Source organism: Thunnus thynnus, chromosome 5 (genome assembly GCF_963924715.1).
Source record: "Thunnus thynnus chromosome 5, fThuThy2.1, whole genome shotgun sequence".
NCBI classification, from domain to species: Eukaryota; Metazoa; Chordata; class Actinopteri; order Scombriformes; family Scombridae; genus Thunnus; species Thunnus thynnus.
The window spans coordinates 3,628,412-3,649,751 of NC_089521.1; the positions used below are offsets into that span (position 1 = coordinate 3,628,412).

General features: G+C 40.0%; 1 protein-coding gene and 1 long non-coding RNA gene across 3 annotated transcripts in view; one reads left to right on the plus strand and one right to left on the minus strand.

The window, feature by feature from the left end:
* LOC137182506 (uncharacterized) overlaps window positions 1-15,064 on the minus strand; it is a 34,981-nt gene extending 19,917 nt beyond the window's left edge. Inside the window, exon 1 of the long non-coding RNA XR_010928346.1 lies at window positions 13,674-15,064. This is a non-coding gene — a long non-coding RNA (uncharacterized lncRNA). The remainder of the gene's footprint in view (window positions 1-13,673) is intronic.
* A 2,624-nt stretch (window positions 15,065-17,688) lies between these two features.
* Window positions 17,689-21,340, plus strand: part of sf3b3 (splicing factor 3b, subunit 3) — a 33,285-nt gene continuing 29,633 nt past the window's right edge. Inside the window, exons 1-4 of one of the 2 annotated variants that reach the window (XM_067588742.1) lie at window positions 17,689-17,798; window positions 18,467-18,611; window positions 20,473-20,628; window positions 20,921-21,091. In XM_067588742.1, coding sequence (XP_067444843.1) covers window positions 18,542-18,611; window positions 20,473-20,628; window positions 20,921-21,091 — 397 coding nt within the window. In that variant the 5' untranslated portion in view covers window positions 17,689-17,798; window positions 18,467-18,541. Of the gene's footprint in view, window positions 17,851-18,466; window positions 18,612-20,472; window positions 20,629-20,920; window positions 21,092-21,340 lie in introns of both variants that reach the window. The other variant, XM_067588741.1, reaches the window with a different exon arrangement.

Genomic DNA, 21,340 nt, shown 5'->3' on the forward strand with positions numbered 1-21,340 from the left:
GCATACTGTATGTGTTACATTTCAATTCACCAATTAGAGTTCAACTGCGTTGCCATGACAATAACACATCCTTTGGCCTGTTGTCATTCCAGTCTGCTGCTGCTATTGATTGGAATTTGTTACAAAAAACACTAAACCTGGATAAGTGCATCTCAGTCTCTGCCTTTAAGGGCCTACTTATGGATATTTTTCATGATACTTGTAATTGTTTACTTCTGTTTGATCAGTTGTTCTTCTTCTTCTTGTTGTCCTCTACCCTACTTCCCCCTTTCAAGTGTCTTCCAACACTTGCCAGGCCATCATTGTAAATAAGAAACTGTTCTTCATTTCCTGTCTGGTAAAATAAAGGTTCAATACAATTTTTAAAAAGTAATACTTACACCATTTGTCTGTCCACTCTCACTCCATTTCCAAAATCATTTCTTTTAGAAGAGGAGGAGGAGACCAAGTTGAAGCCATATTGCAAGAATTTGAAGTAGAAAAGCTACAGATGCTACACTGGTCACAGTGTTGAGAGAGTGGTTACTATTGGTTACGAGGGACACATCTAGAGTTATTTGAATAGAGCGGTGACAACTCAACCTGTCTCCATTTGCATAAGACACGATTAAGCAGTTTTCATGTCACACATGCTCACTCAGCCACTGTAAACTGACGTGTACGTCTTGAATTCAGGTGGTGGTTCAGAGCGAGTGGAGCCTCTCCGGTTTTTGCGGGGGAAGCCGATTAACTAGGCCTCGGCCCTACACATTTCTTGAAAAATAGAGCAGGAGGGATCCTTTTGCTCTTCCTCGCTCTCCCTTGGGTGCTTTTCCTCCCTCCACAGAGAGATGAGAGGGTGAGAAGAGACAAAGAGATAAGAAGGTTTCTAGGAGACAGATAAGATGAAGTGAATGTTTGACAGACAGCAACCCAGGGAACTGCTCTTTTCTGTGTTGCAATATAAAAGAGAAACAGACAGAAAGAAAAGAAACTCACTTTTTCTAAAATAGAGGAACAGAGCCGGCAGCTTATTCTTCATCAGATTAACTGGAAAATAGTGGAGAGGAAGGCATGAAAAATCAGTGACATGAGCATTTCTGGTGACAATATGTTCACAAGCGTTGTGGTATAAGACTCATAAGACTCAGATCAGTGATTTTCATGGTACCAGTAATGATTGCAACTGTAGAGCTGCTACCAAAATAGCGACGGCTACATCTGCTTGCTAGCTGGAGCTGCAGGATGGGACGGTTTTTAAAGCTCTAAATCTGATCATCATTGAAGTTAAAGAGCCATGATGGCTGTCTGTACATGTGCTACCGAGTGAGGCAGAAACATTTAAAGACTGAACCGTAATCCTGAGAGAACAAAGCCCTCAGTTGACCAGTAAGCTGATGTGATGGATGGATCGGTCTGTCTACCTTCCTGCCACCCGTCTGGAACAAAAGGGAGGCTATAATAGGTGTGACTAAGCACGCGCACAGACTGACTGGAGCTTGCAGATAGGTATATACACACAGACACACACTGGGAGTAAATTTAAAGGCTACTCTCCTGTGTGTGTGTGTGTGTGTATATTGTGAGGAGTTGATGTGCAAAACTTACAAAGATATGCAAAGGCCTACACAAGCTATATTTTCACAACTTAGTTTGTCCAACTTTTCCAAGTGAGTCATATTTTACCTCTGGCACAACCTCTCACATTGGACAGACAGAGTGGTCCCTGTCACACTTCATCTCCCAAACTTACAGCAGAATTGCTTTCTTATACAACCACAGTGACACATTGCAAGCACCTGCCAGACATTGCACCATATTACATAAAACAGCTGGAGTCTTTGCAGCAGGATGGTATAAAATTGGTAGTTTCTCTTGCCCAGGGGCTACTTGGGGAGAACTGGGACTCTGTCACAACCAATGACTCAAACAACCACCTGCAGACCTTCCTTATCATGCTGGCATTTGCCTCTTTCTATGATGCGGTACCAGCGGATCAAATGCCGCAGAGATATGATCAGAAAAAAAAAACCATGACACATCAGTGAACAAATGCCATAATGGATTTGTGACAGCATTTAAAAGTCATTTTCTTTATAAACTAAATCCATGACACCCTACAGAAAAACACTGAATATATACTCATGCAACAAGCTGAATTTCATAAATCCATTATAGTTATATAGTCCCTTATAACCTGTTATAACCCCTTACAGTTAGTTTATTTTATTCAGTGTATTTAAATTCAGTTATTTCCTCTACGTAGTGGTTTTCATTGTTACTGGCGGGGTCACACTTGTTTCAGATTACCTACATATGCGAAGGAGATTCAAAGGAAATTATTCATACATGTATTGTTCACAATTGTGTCTGAATAAAAGAAGCCTCCGTGTTTGTTGATAGCTCTCCTACAGTCATATTAAAGCTCTGTTACTTTCCTGCTGTTACGTGACTCTGCCACAGGAAATGCAATGTATGCTGACTGCCATCGATCACAATATACATGTCTAAAAAAACAACGGCCTTCTCGTCAGGCAACACATTACTCACAGCATGATGGAAACCATTTATTTTCTTATTAAGTCAACATGATGCGATGAATCCTCTGAGCCCAGTTTGTCTGGCTGCTCTGTAAACAGAGTGTGACACAGTAGCTGCTGAAGCCATGTTTGCTGCCCCCAGTGGTTGATAAATGAACTCTGAGACCTGTAGTATCAAACGCACTTTGCCACCAATAAAAGCCTATCACCAAATCAACTAGATATCTTAAGGATTATAACTTTAATAGAATGCTGTACTGCTCAAAACTCTCCTACTTAAAGGTGCAGTGTGTAGAATTTAGTGGCATCTAGTGGACTTGGCAGAAATGGAATATAATATTCATAAGTATGTTTTAATTGGTGTATAATCCCATGAAAATAACAATTGTTGTCTTTTTGTTACCTTAGAATGAGCCCTTTATATCTATACAGGGAGCGGGTCCTCTTTCACTAAACCCACCATGTTGCACCACCATGTTTCTACAGTAGCCCAGAACGGTATGCAATCTACAACCTCACCACTAGATGCCACTAAATCCCACACACTGGTCCTTTAATGGGACCAAAGCATAAATGTGATTATGAATAGAAAATATATATTTTCTATTCATAATCACATTTAAAAAACCAGCATTTTGCCTCTGCAGCTACCTGATGTGTTTTTTGCTGGTCATGATGGGTAGCATTGAGGACAAAGACTAACTGGGAGAAGACAAACACATGTCTGTCAGATTCAACCAAAGATACGTGGAAAGAGGAGAGTTCCTGTCACACAGCACTAATTTCACATATTTTAAATCAAGTTCCTTTTTTTGCCTGGAACAAGGGTGAAATACAAAAAAAGCACCTTGGGGTATTCTCACAGTGTGTACTTTTTGGACCTGCATCTGTCCAGATGTTTCTGCTCAGAAACAAACAGGCCACCATGCATCTGCTAGACCACACACGTTTATTTATCAACAAAACCAACATTCTGATTATCTACTTCACATCCATGAACATGCTGTTCTTCACTGAGGAAAGCCCATCTGTCTGATACCCAGCATGTCTATGACCAAAGCTCTCCTTTCAGTAACGGGAACATCAATATGATGCTTGTGTCTACTTATTTAATCTGTTACTTGTGAGGGTCTTGTGCAATTAAGCTAGCTCGTGTTGCAGGTATACGCATGCGAAGAGAGGCACACCAAGAGAGAGAAAGTAACACTTTTGAGGCTGTATCAATAAGATGACCTGTGTGTGGTAACCCAGTTCGAAATCCCTCTGGACAGAAAGTGACAGTGACTGTGCCATCAAAAAATTCAGACAGGAGGGGAGAGGAGAGGAGAGGAGAGGGGAGGAGAGGGGAGGAGAGGAGAGGAGACTAACCCAGTTAGGTTTGTGTGACTCTATTAAAACTCTTGTCTGCTCCCTGGGTATCAGATTAACCTAGTTGAAGCTTTTCCTGATGAGTTAATTAGACAAGATTGGAAAGGGCTTCTGAGTCCCGCCACTGCAGATTTCTAATGATATGATGAACATCATCAGGGTGTGTGAGCAGGACGGTGATCTATAATTATATTATTCGGCTGAGTTCAAATTCCAAAGCACCCTCTGCAGTACAAGGCATGTGACTGCCCAGAAATCTAATCTGGAGTTTGGGCATTGAGTTCATCATTTGGGGAAATGCTGGAATGCTCATAGTTTTTTTTGCTGAGCGTTACAATGTTGTCTGGTCTCGGTGGGCAGCTGAAAACATTAATGGTGTTTACTGGTGCTTGTAGTCCACTTGTTTTACTTGACGTATTCATGAAACACATTAGAGGGTATTTCATCTGGTTTGGTTTGGCTTTTTAATAGCTGATTTTAAAAAGCACAGAGAGAAAAGAGAGCAGTATTGACTGTTAAGAAAACTACAGCACTATAAGGGCATGGTCGCACTAGTATTAAAAATGAAAGCAAAATTCATTTCAATGGAATCGCCGTGATCAGTGGATTTGCTCGCAGTGGCAAAGTAAATCATAAGAATCTTTTGTGGCGGGTTTATCTTGACTGTGTTGGCTGCTTATGCTTAAAGGTATACTATGCAGGATTCTCCTAAAGAATAATCTATAGACTCATACAAAAATAATCCCTCTCAATCATCAGTTATGACCTACTAGAAGTGTGTGGTGGAGTGTATATCTACAGAGACTCTGCCCACTGCCTGTATTTTCTTATTATTTCGCTGTGTTTGGGACACTTCTGGGCATCGACCTTTGGGTAGTGGGTATGTAGCCCCCAGACAATAACAGCCTGTAAGGTTACATCGCTGTTTTTTTAATGTACTTCAGTGTTTCCCCTGCTTCTCCGTCTCCCTCCTCTGCTGTGTTCAGAGTGCTGCTTGTGTTCAGCTCCTCTGCTGTCAGTGTGTCTGTTTGACCGAGGGCGGGGCTGAGCTACACACGAACACATGCAGAGCAGAGAGACCTCAGCGGACAGGATAAGCATGTGTTTCAGTTGGATTCACACCAAATCCATCAATGCAGCACCTTCCCGCAGGGTTGTGCGGAGGTGTGGGCATGTTTATTCGTGTTGTAGAACGTAACCGCCGTGAAACGATCAGAAAATAATGTTTTATTTATCTGATTATCTGATTCGCGACTGTTCTCGCTACCGCTGCTCGCTCTCTTCATTCGCTTTTTAGCTCGCTCCGCCAGCACCGCTCACTCTCTTGCACGCGCTCTGCTCTCGGCTCGCTCTGGTATCGTTGAGCCGGGGAGGAGGAGGGGCCGACTTTAAATGCTGTGTTTACAAACACCGACCGATAAATCCTGCATAGTATGACTTTAAACTAGGGCTTATCTGTACGCCTAACTTAGATTAGCATAAAGACTGCTGGAAATAACTAGCATGGCTCGCTCCAAAGAGAACAAAATCCTGATCAAACAAACAAGATATGACATATTAATTAGCGGGCTTTACGACGCTTCTGGCAATTCAAACACATTTTTTAAGTCAGAACAGAACAGGTCATGTAACAGCTCGCTTTGCACTCACACTCACGCATAACCACAATATTTTTACACTTCAAGTTGTATTTTCTTCCATTCCATTTCAACAATGTGGTCAGTGATTGTGTGTTGAGCTCTGAGCACACTCAACACTGTTCCTGAACACTGTTCCTGTGTAGACACAGCGTTTACAGTGCTGGTAGGTGGACATGAGAGTGATATGGATCTTCTCCTCTACCTCTCACCAAGAAAGAGAATAAACTTATTTCCCAAAACAATAAACCAAAGGTGTTCCTCTGATGTAATAAAATGATACTGCTTACAGTGCTGCAAATGTAGCCCCTGTTGTCTGGAAAGGTATTTTCTTAAGTTTTCTGTTAGATAAATCAATTCAAGAGCATAGCTAGAGAGAGCACTTCAAACAGTGTCTGTATGACACAACTGTTTGAATGAACACATTATCTATTATCTTTAATCTTGACAGTGATTTAATTTAAATGGCGTGTCCTCTTTCTGCTCCATGAGCGAAAAGTGATGCAATTTTCCAACAGCAATTGTGTGCTTTTATAGGCAGGAACAGAAGCTATTAATTTAAGCAGCTATGTGATTTCTATTGGCAAAACAAACCAGATAACCATCAATGAAGTGGCAAACAAATGAAGATTAATACAAACAAAAGTCAGACTGAATTGATTTCCAGTAATTTATATAAACAGTAGTACAGTACGCTGCAGACTACAAGGTGTGCTCTGGTTTTACACTAAGTGGTTTTTAGCATTGATTCCAATACCCGTATCAATAAAGGAGTTAAACGTGTGTGAGAAAGTTAAGTAGTTTAAAATGATAGGATAGAGTGTGTGTGTGTGTGTTTGTCCTTGTGTGTGTGTGTGTGTGTGTCTGGAGAATACTTTTTTCCCTCCACTATGCATTTAGCATTGTGTGGTATCATCATATATTTTTTTTCCAATGCTACTGCATGTGGCTTCACAGGCTGGAGGGGTTTCTCATTAGAGCCACCACAATGTGAACTCAGCCTGGTGCCTTTTTGTATCACAAGTCTTTCATGAAGGCCCATAAACTATACTTCACTGCAGGCTTTTCCAGGCACTGTTTAAACTGGATGCACATCATACAATTTCTCCAGCTCATTACGAACTAAATTCGCTGTCGCAGCCAAATTCACGCACACACGCAGCGCCCTGAGATAGCTTTCATGAAGACATTTGCAAGTTTCAAATCTGTTTTTAAATTGTGAACTGGTAACCTCCATTGTAGATTGTTGTGCGTGTCGTGAACTGAAATTCCTGTTATGATATAGACAACCATCCACAGAGTAAAAATTCTTTGCAGATATATTTTATTACAAGATCTTGAATCATGCATCCCTTGCTGCATTTAGTAGAACTTGTGTGTAACCTTTTTTTTAGTTTAGGATGCCTTGTTGGCTGCTATAAAAAGAGAACTGTGTGTGAATGTGTGTTGAGATATAAGCCAATATATTAACAGTTAGTTTGTTGACTCGGGGGGAGGGGGGGGGGGACTGCCATGGCCGACCAGTCACAGACCCTGTGAAGATTCATGGCACTCGACAGAAGGGATTTACATTTCAAATCTGTTCTCGGTATTCTCAGAGTGTAGCAGGAGTATAATGAGGAGAGAGTGTGTGTGTGTGTGTGTGTGTGTGTGTACACATGGTTTAAAGGTAAGAATCCTATTAGCGACCTCTTGGCTCAGTGCTTAGTCTGTCAGCTGACGTCTCATGTCCAGTAGTCCATGCCAGGCTTGAGTTTTGCCTCGCTGTGTGTGTGAATTACAGATTTGATATGTTAACTGTCAAAAGGGCTGAAACGATTAGTCAATTAGTTGATTAGCTGATCAAAAGAAGATTTGTCAGCCCTGATTTTTTTTATAAAGCTTAAGTCAATCATAAAGCAAGTATGACAAATACTCTCAAATGAAAACATCTGCTGCTTTGTTTTGTCTGACGTGATCATGAACTGCATATTGTGATCGTGGACAAAACAATGTGATGACATAACCTTTTGGTTAATTGTGATAGGGCATTTCTCTATAATGAACATAATCATTAGTTGAAGCCCTAACTTCTTTATGTTGTTGATTAGAGTGTGTAAGTAATTAATTAATAAAACCACAGCAACATTCTGCATCATTTCTGCAAAGTCTGTCTTAAAACAACGGTCAGGAACAGTCGGGGGTCACATTAGAGCTGCAACCATTAGCTGATTAATCAGTTAGTTGATCACCAGAAAGTTAATATGCAATTATTTTTATTTGATTTATCATTTAAGTAATTTTTTAAGCAAAAATGCTAAAAAACTTCTCTGCTTCCAGCTTCTCCAATGAGAGGGCTTTTTAGCCTCATTGTCTTTAGGGTTTGTACGGTGGCCAACAAGGGCAACAAGAAAACAGATACTAATAGACAAAACACAAGCTAATTAAGAAAACATCTTAATCAATTTGACAAGAAATGAGCAGCATTTAGAAAATGTGCAAATACCACAACACAACACACTACAGAAACAACACCAGAAGTGTTTCCAGAGGACACTTAAGAGTGATGAACATGTCAATAACTCATAAGTGAAATGTTAAAACACAACCGAAGCCTCTTTCCTACCGTAGTAAGCTACAAGCTACAACCTTATTATCACCAAAACAAGCAGTGCTCCGAGCTGGACTGATAACACTGGTCGACCAATGAGAATTTAGTCAGACGAGAGCATATCGACCAACTAATCGACCAATCGACCAGCAGATTACAGCCCTTCTTTGTAGCACAGTGGAAACTTATGCTTATAGTGATCACGTCCATCCGGGTCAAATTGATCACTATTAGCGGATGATTATTATAACCGTGTTTTCTTTTCCTTTTTCTTTATTTCTCATGCAGACTACCATCTAATTGACATTTGTATATTTATTACATGAATATAAAGTAATGAAACGGGAAGCTTTTCTATTTACTGAATTTTATTGACTGTTCAAAATACAGAACAGCTGTTTCAAACGCTCGTTGTGTCACTGCTGCATCTTGTTTGCTCTTTTTGGCAGTTTGTCTGTCTGCTTTAAGGAGACTACGTTTTTCATTGAGAAAAAATGACTTTTTCCCCCTTTCTTTTTGCCATCATGATTTAAATATGCACGCAGCACCAGTCTCAGGTAACCAGCTGGCAGCAGACGGGTTGTGCGTTAGACTGCAACCTGTAACACTGCGGTGGCCAATCACAGCTGCTGATCAGACTGATTAGAGTTTTGTCCTGCCTGTCATGAGGGGAAGGAGGAGAGGGAAGGACATAATTTCTCTTCATTTGATAGCGTCACAAGTAAAGTTAGCCTGACTCATTTTAAAATAGATGAGAGAAAGAGAGGGGGAGAGAGAGAGAGAGAGAGAAGCAGTGGTCTGGCGAGCTAAAGAGTGGATGAGGAGACCTTACTAAGATGCTTTATGTTGGTTTTTCCTTTAATTTGTCACCCATTTTTTAAAGTTTTCCTGACATTTTATAGTAGATTCCTTGATAATGCAAACAATCATTAATTGCAGCCGTCCTTCACATAAACTTTGGGATACATTTTACATAGAAGGAGGACTGTGGGTTTTGTCCCTCATCACTTACACTGGAAGGAGGAAGGATCTCTTAATGGCCACTATGAACAGGAGGAATGATTATAGCAAGCAGAAACAGTTTGAATGGACATATGGGAATGTAAGTGTTGTTTTAAGACAAACAGACGAGATGTGAACCCATCCTTTGAAGTTAAATGGAATCGCATTTTTCGTCTGCAGCAGTATCTGCCCTGTAAATCACATGTTCAGGGTTGTCGGGGCTTGCACTGACTGCATACATTCTGTCTGAGAAATGAATGGTGTGACACCACATTGCGAGTTATGAACAGAATTATTTGGACAGTTGTGGTAAAGGCCTCCAGGCTCGCTTAGAAAGAATGAATAGCACAGCTGAAACTCATGAAATGAGTTTAGCCTTGCACATTTTTCATTAAATGGCACTTTCTCCGAGCTCCAAGGTCATTGTCGTTTTTTTGTGTTTTATGGTGTGACACATTTATGTGCAGGCCCTTTGAATTTTTACTGCCAGTGATACATTAAAAAGAATTGTTGTGGTGTTGTACAGGCAGCACAATACTCACATCAATTAAACAAATTCTACCTTCTATTTTCACACAGTTACTTCTTTTTGATAAATCGTTTGAAATGCACAGTCTGTCATGTCATTTGACAGATTTTTTGTAAACAGAATGAGGAAAAATGGGTTTCAGGTGCAACATAAACTGCACCTTTTTGGGTATTTGTGAGACTGAGGAAGACAACTATGTATATCTTGTGTTTTCTTTCGTTTTTTCATGCTCAGACAGAAGCTTCTTACAGTGTTTGCCTATGTAAGTATGAAAAATCTTAAAATGTTAAATATCAAAGATAAAGAATTATAAATAAATCTACTTTTCTGCTGATTTATACAACTATAAGCTGATGGATATCTTCACTGCAGAGCCCATGATAAGATCATAAATCACTATGGGCTTGGGAAGAATTTAAGTTGAATGGACAGAAGAGAACGCCTTTCTTTACTGGTCACTTAGCTACGAGCACTGTTGTAAACAGTGTGTGACTAAACAGGGTTAGCATAGCATGGCTTTCAGGCTGAGAGTAGCCTATTAGAGAGAAGAAAAACAGAGGAGTCAGCTGTTAATAAAGTGCTGCAAGGCCAGCGTGCGGACATGAGGAACACTTTAACCCCCAAAATGAAAAATTTAGAGAGAGTACTAGTAGTAGTGATGAATTCTGACAAATGAATGAATCTGCTCTGCTCCTCTAAGTAATGGAAACAACATCAACTGGATCTACCGACTGCTTCGACTAGAACAGTGTGATGTTAGTCTACTCCACAACAGAGTGTCTATACCAGCATAAAATTAGAATAGAAGGGGTTTAGGTGTTATATTGGCCATGATTACAAAGCCAGGCCTGCTTTGTTGAGGCAGCATCTAAGCCTCTTTTAAAGCCAGGAAAAATCCAGAGTGGGAATTGGAGCATTGAGCTCAATGCATTGGATACACATGATGCGTGGCAACTTCTGCGGGACCTATTCAAAAAACATTCAGTTCACTAAATGCCTTTCAAAATAAGATATGCATGTTGAAAGTACGTCGCGTCTGGGAACTTGGAAGGAAAAAAATAGAATGGAGGAGGTGAGGTGAGTCGTAAAGCAGCTTTTCTATCACTACGCTAACATAATGTTGAGATGTGGAAGGTGGGTGTTGCCGGTGATTTTACTTCCCTGGGTGACAGACTGCTGACGTTTCTGTTTATTTTTAACAGTTAGATGATTAAACCAGGAGGCTAGGCTGAAGGTTATGACACTTGCTAAGCTAGTGTGAGACTCTCCCTGCTTACATTTAAGCCTCTGGGGTTTTCTTAGAAGACGAGCTGGTGTGTTGTTATGTTCTTTTAAAAATATGTCCACATGGGATGAGAAGAGAGAGAGGGATAACAGAGGCGTTTGGTTAATCTCGCTCCTGACATAGTCTATATATAATGTAAGATGTAAGGTGTTTTTTTTTAAAAAAGCAGGTAGAAACGGTAGGGACGCGTTTGACACAAATGTTGAGTGATAGGTGAGTTTCTCCAGTCATGGCTGACAAGTGACTTCACTGGTAATCAAGAATAAAAGAGAGGAGTACTACCTTAAAACAGCTCTGATTCAAGTGCACTTTTATTTGTTTTCTCATGTTTTTTTAAATTCCAGTACTTATTCCACAGTTTTTTGGATGTGGACAGGAAACTGCTTACCCACATTATTTTATACAGACGAAGGGTCACTAATAAAGTAAAGTCCTACATGAAAACAGGTTTGTCTAATTAAAAAAATGCAAAAAAATTCAGTCCATAAAATCAATTGGTGAACATGGTCACAGAGGAGCAGCTCAGGTCATGCTGTGTTAGAGGGCAAAGGAAAGGTCATCTAAATACAAGGTGTGCTTTAATTGCATCCACGTTTCCCTCGCTTGCGTCTCAGTCCCTCCTCACTGAAGACACGGGGAGAGATGCGAGGAAAAAGATGCGAGGAGAGAGGAAACTGGGAAATATGCTTTTAGAGAAATAAGATGTCCTTTCCTTTCCTGAAGCGTCACATGAAGCGATGTCTGTTTCTGATGACGGCAGCGACTGATCGCAGCTGGTTCAGCTGTCAGTCTGCTTTAACAACTGCAGCGACTTTTGATGGAGTTTATGTTTCAGGGGAAAAATGGAAATTGTGTAAATATATCTCACATGGAACTATAGTACGCTCAGGGATTTTCAGTCCTCAGATGGGACTGAATAAATGTGTTTAAAATGTGTTCCTCTCCCTGGCTTTAATTTGATCTATAATAAAGATTAGTGGGGGAAATAACACATCATGAAAAGAAAAAAAAAAAGTTCTAATAAATGAAGAAAGTTGTTTATGGTTCTTTTGTTGATCAGACCACCAATTAACACAGATTCTCTATTTTTAATGATGAATCAGAAAACAAATCAAATATAACACACTTGAGTTGAATCTGTCTGTCCAGTCCAGTGTAAAACTACAGTGATGTATCAGTGCTGTCCAATCAGCAGCAGCGTCCAATCAATAACTGATTTCCAATAAGTGGGTGTGTCGACCGGTGTAAGACTTTCATGAAGGCTGCTCTCATGTAGCTTCTCTCATGGCTCCTCAGAAATCCTTCCTCACTTATTGATCGAGGAGCGAGGAGGGACCAAATAAGGGAATTGGGATGTGCCTAAGGTGCCTGGTCACTTTACGTGGATGAGATCATGCACACTCATCCCCTGGTTGGTCTTAATCTATGTCAGATAGTAAAGAACATTTAACAATTTAAAAAAAAACAGACATGTTGAATCATGGCCATACGTCTCTGCTTGATCGACCAGCATCGTTTGACATATAGAACAAAAGGAGGTGTGTTACCTAGAAACCATTCCTCTGCATACATAGTCAACATGTTTCAGCATGACCTCTCCACCCTCTCCTCTCCTGTAGTACAAACAGTTTCCAACTTGTCTACAAAATGAGATGGGGAGATGTAATCTTATCAAACAGCCTAAACTGTGGGAACGCTGACATTCAAATGTTTGAAAATGTTATCTAGTGTCCATTTACAACATAATGGAAACATAGAGAAAGGACAAGAGACGACAAGAGAAGAAAAGAGAAGAGAACTCTCCCTCCCGATCGCCACCTCTTTTTTTTTTTACAGAGCAGAAGCAGCTGCCCCTTCATCTACTCTATCCTTCACAGCACTCCGACTGCTGTTGTCTCTTAGCAACGCCACCAGGCAAATCGATGGAGGGGAAAAAAAGAGAGACAGAGAGATAAATGGGGGGATGAGAGGACAAAAGGGGAGGAAGAGTGGAGAGAAGCTGGGAGAAGGGCAGATGGGTGTCAAGTGTATAAAGAACAGGAGAAGATAGGGGGAGTGAAGTGGGGGTGTGGAGGCAAAAAAAAGCATAGAAAGGAGAAAGAAGGTGACTGAAGAAAGAAGAGAGGGAAGAAGAGGGTACAGAGTAGGAAAGAAAGTAGGGAATGGATGCTTGAAATGTCAGACAAACCGCTGCATCTGATGTCATCTGGGACAAAAAATGTCAAAACGATAAAGTCGTCTGTATTTTAAGAGACTTTGACACATTTTCTATACACTGACTAAAATCCTATTATTTGCTTGCAGGTTTAGTTTTACACTTCACTAAACTCAGACAGCACAGCAGGTGCACTGCTCCCTGGATAAGATCTGAACTGTAACTTTTTATTCCAGTGTTGTAAAACCTGCTAGATAAAACGTGGGACTCACATAAAGGTTTTTGTTTGGTAAAAATGTCCACACTCTGCCTCAGTGTCCGTACTTTGCTACTCAACTGATGCCCATGGGCGAGGCGAAAGAGAGGCGGACATTGTCAGGCAGGTCAGCGACATCGACGCATCTCCGACCGGGCAGAGGGAGATGCAGGGAGCCGATGGCCTCCGACACCAGCAGCAGGCACCGGAGGAGGAGAATGATGCCTGCCTCTTCATCATTACCACCACCACCACAGCAATCTGTAGCCGAGCTGTGTTTGTTATAGACAAATTGGTTGCTTAAAAATTGTGTGTTTTTTTCAAAGACTCACCTCGCTGTAGTAGTTGTATTTCGCAGGCTTCAGGATGAAATCCCACATTTCAGCCGTGCTCGCTGCTGCTGCTCCTGCTTATTTCAGGCATCTAGCGGCTCTCGTCGTTCATGGCATGCAGTCACGTTGGCTGAATCTAAATGTGTGTGGGTTTTTTGTTTGTTTTTGTTTTTTTTTTACACTCTGTGTGGATACAAAGTCACACGAGCAACGGAATTTAAAGGGACTTCGGTTAAAGAGAAGAATAAGAAAAAAATGCGCTAGCGGTTTAGCTATGCAGAAGCATCGGACACCAGATGTTGAGGAGGCTAAAAGCTTGCTAACCCGCTTGCTGAATAAAAATGAGTGACGAGGAGGTGTCCAATACGAGAAAAAGACCGCGGACTGTTCTCCAGGACGGCCCTCTAGTCCTGGACGAGGCGGGAGGCTGTGTGAGCTGATGTATCCTGGGAGGGACGGTCCTCTCAGACCCCGGCGGCTCGGCTGCAGCTGTCAAGCTAACAAGCACACATCTACAACTTCCTGTCGTCCCTTTTTCCAATTAAAATATAGTGCGTGTTATAACCATGATGTTAGGCCATGTTCCCCTCCACTCAAAAATGTGTTTTTCTTTTTATTCCTGCACTTGGATGTTTGAGCTTCGCTGTGCAGAATGATGTATGTGCTGAGTTTGTTTTCACATGTATCGGCTGTCTCTGTGCTCGTTGAAAATCAGATTTTAAGGTATGAGTCTACTAGCAGGATTTGTGACATCACAAATAGTTTTGAAGCCAATCCTGGCAAGTGTGATGTGGAAACTTGAAGCCTCCACTGCACACATACTGAGAATGGACTTTACAGTAGGAGACGTCTTGTGTCCAGCAGTTAAACTTCTGAAATTAAATATATTTGCATATATTTGCATATTTATATATTCTGGATTTTTAATGAGGGAGAAAGAGGAAATGTCGTTTTAAGGATTTTAACAAGATAATTGAACTTTTTTCAAGGTAAACCATATCAGACACGAATTATTATTGAAAATATTAGTCAGAATATTTTATATACATCTCAATACATGTCTGGAGGGGATCTTTAAAGTAATTCAGATCCTTTACTTTAGCATTAGTAGCAATAAAACATGCTTTGTGCTTTCTCGTCTTGCAGGTGACCTTGCAGTTGACCTTTGGTCCAGCTTGACACCCACTGCTACCAGTATTATAATTAGTCATAATTCTATTATTATTGTTGTTGTTGTTGTTGCTGTGCTTCTCTGTGTCTCTCTCCCCCCTCTCCCCCTCCCTCCTTCTTTCTCTCTAAACCCAACCTGTCAAGGCAGATGGCCGCCCACCCAGATCCCGGTTCTGCTGGAGGTTTCTTCCTGGTAAAGGGGAGTTTTTCCTTGCCGCTGTCTCCAGGTGCTTGTTCATCACAGGAAAAACAATTAGTTTTTTTAGTCATTTTCACAGACCATATTCAAAATATCATGGACCTATGCAGTATATCATATTCCATTGCATCAGTGCTGTATTTAATATAGTGTATTGTATAATATTTTTGATAGGAGTGTTGTTGTCTTTTGACTATTTTCTATGATTATATTCTATTGATTCTGCTACATAAACAAACAAAAACATTCTCTAATGAGCAAACAATTTAATAATCATATAGATAGAAAGAATGAAAAGACATTCTCACATGAGCATATATAGGCTATACAGCACATCTGCATGCACATATGAATACATACATGCACACATACATACACATGCACATACCTGCATTCTCAAATATCCCAATTTACTGCCTGGCTTTTTTATAGATTCCTCTTTTCCAATATTATGTCATTTTCATTTTATTTAACTTTTATAAAATCTAGACTGCTTGTCTAAAACACCAGTCTATTTGATCACTTCATGATCAATTCTGTCTCACATTCTGAGATAAAACCAGGCTACCATGCCGAGCTGAATAATCCATTCATGAAGACGGTTCCCCTGGAGTCTTCTAGCCCCTGAACAAAACCTGCCACTCCACCATCATGCTAGTTTTATCAAGTCTAGAGATCTACTGTCCACTATAATTAGTGGCTCACCTAATATATACAGTCTAGGATTTAAATTAAATATGAACAATCACAAATAGATTTATGTACATTTATTCCACTAATAAGTCTGAACTAAAGCATATGCATAAACATTCCTTCACATCCTCATTTCTGAGCTGAAGTCTGAACATTTTGGGATTCAATAAAATGTATTTAGAGCCTTAAATGGAATCAATCCTATTTAACCTAACCTTTTTTTAAAAAAAAACCTTTTTGACAGTCATAAACATTAACAGTAATACATGTTTAAGAAGAAGAAAAGGAAACAGATAAAAACAGTAAATAGAAGAATAATGTAATAGTGTAATTACAGCTTTTATTTTAAAAGCAAACACAGGTAGTCTCCTAATCAAGTTCACTCAGCAGCTTCACAATAACGATTGATCAGCTATTCAGAAGAGAAACTACTACTATTAAATAGTTCTTGTACGTTTGTCATTTATATGAGGTCCATGATTGCAAAAATGGGCTGAAAACTCACCTTTGAATATTTAAACAGTGAAATACATCATTAATATTTATAGTTTTCCTATCAACTTGATAGGCATACTTAATTATTGGTGACATCAACTCAGCAGAAAAACTGCTTGTGTGTCCACACCAAGAACCAAGTTCAACATGAAATTGCTGCAGATGTGATTTTTGAGAGTGATGTTTTGAAATGAGTAAAAAAAAGTAAGTAAAGTCAGAAATCACTGACACTGATCATAATGATCTAGTGTGTGTGTGTGTGTGTGTGTGTGTGTTTCAAATCTGTTCTCAGTATTCTCAGAGTGTAGCAGGAGTATAATGAGGTGAGTGGTGTGTGTGTGTGTGTGTGTGTGTGTGTGTGTGTGTGTGTGTGTGTGTGTGTGTGTGTGTGTGTGTGTGTGTGTGTGTGTGCCTATTTCCAGACTCAGTGTCAGATGTGGTTTTGCACCATCTTGAGGACACTTGATTCTAGTGCTGCCACGACACCTTTGTTGACATAAGTAATGAGTAGAATTTGAACTAAATTTTAAAAATTTTATTAAATTTTTCTTTTTTAATGTATTTTTTTAAACTTGTGTTTGGCTGCAGTTTGCATGTTCCAGTTACACTACCTCAACAAAGTTGTACGGACAATTACTGGATCACGTGATCGTCTTGCACAACTGCACTCTGTCTGTTCCGTATTTCTGAATTGTAGAACATTAACTAGATTTTTATTGATATAGATCTTTTACACAATCCACGTTCATTAACACTGCTACAGTTTTTAATGCCTGTACCAATTCAACCTTGCACACTAGATTCTTTGTATTCTCTATTATCTTTTAAAATCTTTTTTCTTTTTTTCTTACCTTAATTTTAATTCTTCTTAAATTCCCTCTCCACTCAAAAATGTGATTTTTTTCTTGTTCCTACAATTGAATGTTTGAGCTTCACTGTACAGAATGATGTATGTGCAGAGTTTGACACTAGAAGTTTTCGCATTCATCTGCTGAAAGTGGAAAGTTTCTCTGTGCTCACTGAAAATCAGATTTTAAGGGGCGGGCCTACAAACATGATTTGTAACATCACAACTAGTTAGGAGCCAATCCTGGTCCAATATTCATTTTTTTTAAAGTGTGTTGTGGAAAGTTGAAGCTCTAGTGTACATACACAGAGAAAGGACTTTAAAGTGAAGTAGGAGGCATCTTGTGTCCAGCTGGTTGAAATTAAATATATTTGCATTTTCATTGTTCCAAGCCAAGCAGAGTATTTTTATTTGTCTTAATACACGCCTGGAGAGGATCTTTAAGTTTTAATAAATGCTGCATTTATGCTACCTTTTCACGAAGCCCAGGAAACGCAATTTCATTTCTTCATAGTAAGTATTTGATACTGAAAAGTATAAATGTAACTGTGCTGAGATATTTGTGTTCCTTGTCAACATCTGCTGGAGAGTCCGCGCTACTACATCACTGCGCAGCTTTCCCGTCAGGCACATCGAGGACCACCTCATTGTGACGGTTTTGCTGCTGTCGAAGGACCCACCAACGGCGGGTCATCGTAGGAGCTGCAGTGAAATAATTTGTGTAAATGAAACTTTATCCGTCTGAAATCAGAATCATCTCATTTAACACGCCGGTAAATATTTTATTCTACAAATCTTCACTTTGTCCTCAATCAAACAGACACTGTATGTGTGTAAACGGTGCACCATATTCACTAATATAGGTCGAAAACAGAGGAAGTGTCAGGAAAAAAGTGGCGCTTTGTATGAACGTTTAATTCATGTTAACAAACGAGCCGTGTAAGCTAAACTGTGTGCATAGCCTTAACATACGAATATTTTTAAGTTAAAAGTATATGAGTAACGCTGTGCTACCTTGGTTCACAACAGAATTGTGAAGTTTGCAAACAAAAGATACTGATAAGTATTCAGTCTACTTGCTAAGCTAACGGGTAGTACTTTAAAACATCCAACCTTGCCCAGTAGGCATTTTATCTTTCTATCAGCTTCTTATGGCTTTATTGTCAGGAGTTTAATTAGAAAGTAGCCAGCGCTCATTTCACCTCAATGTTACTTCCTCAGTTCAGTTTGAATATCCCTCTTTAACAGTCACCTTTCTGCCAACAACACAATTATTTGTAGGCTGGTCATAGGAGAGAAACCTGCTTATACCATCAACAGGATTACATCTGTACTTTCGTCTTGCAGTTCATGTATTAACCTGTTTGTCCTCCTTTCCTTCTGTTACAGATTTGAGCTGGGGTACGCGCTCTGTCTGCAGCCCCTGAGGAACAGAGTGGGGAAGTCACAGAAAGAAAAGGAGCCATGTTTTTGTACAATATCACCCTACAGCGTGCCACTGGCATCACCCACGCCATCCATGGAAACTTCTCAGGTGAGGTTGCCCAACGTGCTGTTGTCTGTCCTTCCCGGGCCTGCTCTCCGTTCCCGTTTGGGTTATCTCCAGTCTGTCTATGAGTGATTAGTCAGGCAGTTGCAGTTCAGGTATTGTAGGGTTGGTGTCTGTCCACTACTGACCTGTCTGTTCACCAGTCTGTATTTTTTGACCTGTCTTTTCTGGCTTATGTCTTTTGCATTGTTTTGTGTTCTTTTTGTGTGTTTTGGGTCTATTCAGCTGATGCACAGGCCTTCACATTATAAGTGATCAATATGCAAGCAAGCAAGCAAAGTTTATTTATGTAGCACCTTTCACAAACACCCGTTACAAAGTACCTTCACAGTCAAAGAAATAAAATAAAGTGAAATATAAATAAAAAACAAAAACACCAGATAAAATATACAAGGAGAGCAGATAAAATGGACAAATTAAGATAAAATATCACGTTCTACCCAAATGCCTGTCTGAACAAATGGGTTTTTAGCTGCTTTTTAAAGGAGTCTACATTATCCAAGGACCTTAAGCTTGCTGGAAGAGTGTTCCAAAGCTTAGGGGCTGCTGACTGGAAGGCATGATCCCCCCGGGTCTTAAAATGTGGATGAGGTACACTTAGAAAGCCCTGGGTGGAGGATCTAAAAGCACGACTAGTGGTGTAGGGATGCCGAAGGTCACTAATGTACTGTGGAGCTTGGCCATGTAGGGCTCTATATAAGTGAGCACCAAAATTTTAAAATGAATTCTAAAATTTACTGGAAGCCAGTGCAGTGAGATTAAAATAGGAGTTGTGTGTGACCATCTGTTGGATTGTGTTAAAAGCCGAGCAGCAGCATTTTGGACAGTTTGTAAGCGTTGTATGGAAGATTTATTAAGACAGGTAAAAAGAGAGTTACAGTAGTCCAAACGTGATGATATGAAAGCATGTATTAACATTTCATTTCTTGATACCACAGACTGGAGTTTGGCTATGTTTCTCAGGTGAAAGAAACATGATTTAGTTAGCGTCTTAACATGCGCTTCAAAACTCATGGATCGGTCGAAAATTACACCAAGATTGTGCAGGCAAGACCGGGAAGATGAAGATAAGGCACCAAGGTTCTGCCTGATTGCTGACTGAAGATTGTCAGGGCCAAAGATCAGGACTTCAGTTTTGTCTGCATTTGATATGAGTTTTCATCATGTCATGACTTTTCTTGGACTGTACATCAATAGAAAGAATAGCAACACCATTGAATGTAGTACAAAACATATACAGTATATACACTATAGTTTTGTCCTGGCCTCCAAATGATTTCATCCTGGAAATATCACATCTGGTGGTGGGAAAGTAAGATGTCTTGCCATAACTGCAGTTTGATTTTTAAAACACAGAACTAGGAAAAGTTGATCAGAAAATGGCATACTCACTTTTATCATTCTTTTGATATTTGACAAAAGTTGCTGTTAAAAGCTACTGCAATTTAGGGAAAGTGGCTTCATTTTGCAGAAAATGCCGGGTTCCAACTAATGATTATTTTCAATTAATCACTTTGTCTAAAAATCAGAGTCAGCATATAGTGAATAATGCTCATCGCAGATTTCTGAAGCTCAAGATGATGTCATCAAATAGCTTTTTCCCCCTTCAAAACATTTCGAAACATAAAAGTATTCAGTTTCCTCTTGAATAAGGCAAAGAAGATTCAATTGACTGATTGGAATGGAATGGAACAACCGTTGCAGTTCTGTGTAATTCTCTATGAAAGGGGGGCAGATTTTAGTGAGACATCCTGTGTAATACTGCAACTATAATACACAGCTATCTGAGAAAAAAGCCACACAAAGCTTCTGACACATGCTGAATGAGATGTTTGTATCTTGATAGGAACCAAGATGCAGGAGATTGTCGTTTCCAGGGGAAAGATCTTGGAATTACTGCGACCAGATGCCAACACAGGAAAGGTGCACACTCTGCTCACGGTGGAGGTGTTTGGCATCGTAAGATCCCTGATGGCCTTCAGACTCACTGGAGGAACCAAAGGTACGCAACTGAAGTGTACATGCACTCACTCACATGTGTTCGTGACTGCAACTGTGTTTTTACCCTCAGTGACATGTGCAGAAATTTCGCTGGTTATCATATTCCTGTGTTAGAGGGGAAATGTTTCTCTCTGGTTTGTTAAGATCTAAATTTAAGACAAACACATTCAACCACAATTCTGTGGCATCAGGTAAATGATTTGTAAACTGAAGTGTAAGGAAAAGACATCTTTCTGTCACATGTTCCACCAAACCCATATGTTGTATTTATGTATGTTGGTGTGTGTTTGTAGATTACATTGTTGTTGGAAGTGACAGCGGTCGTATCGTCATCCTGGAATATCATCCATCAAAAAACATGTTTGAGAAGATCCACCAGGAAACATTTGGGAAGAGTGGCTGTCGGCGCATCGTCCCTGGACAGTTCCTGGCAGTGGACCCAAAAGGCAGAGCTGTGATGATCGGTACGAAGTGATATCACAAGTTAAAATATTTGCATGAAACGAACATTTGACCCAAATAAGAAAAACGTCAGTATCTGCTTAACCTCATGTCAGATAGAACACAGATGAAGTTGGTTTATTACCACCAACTGTATATCTAGATGGCCCAACTGCAAATATTTGCATAATAGCAATAGAGGGAAAGGCACATTAATTTGAATTTTCTCGTGCCAATTTTTGGTAAATTTGGTTAAAATGTTTGCTACATTT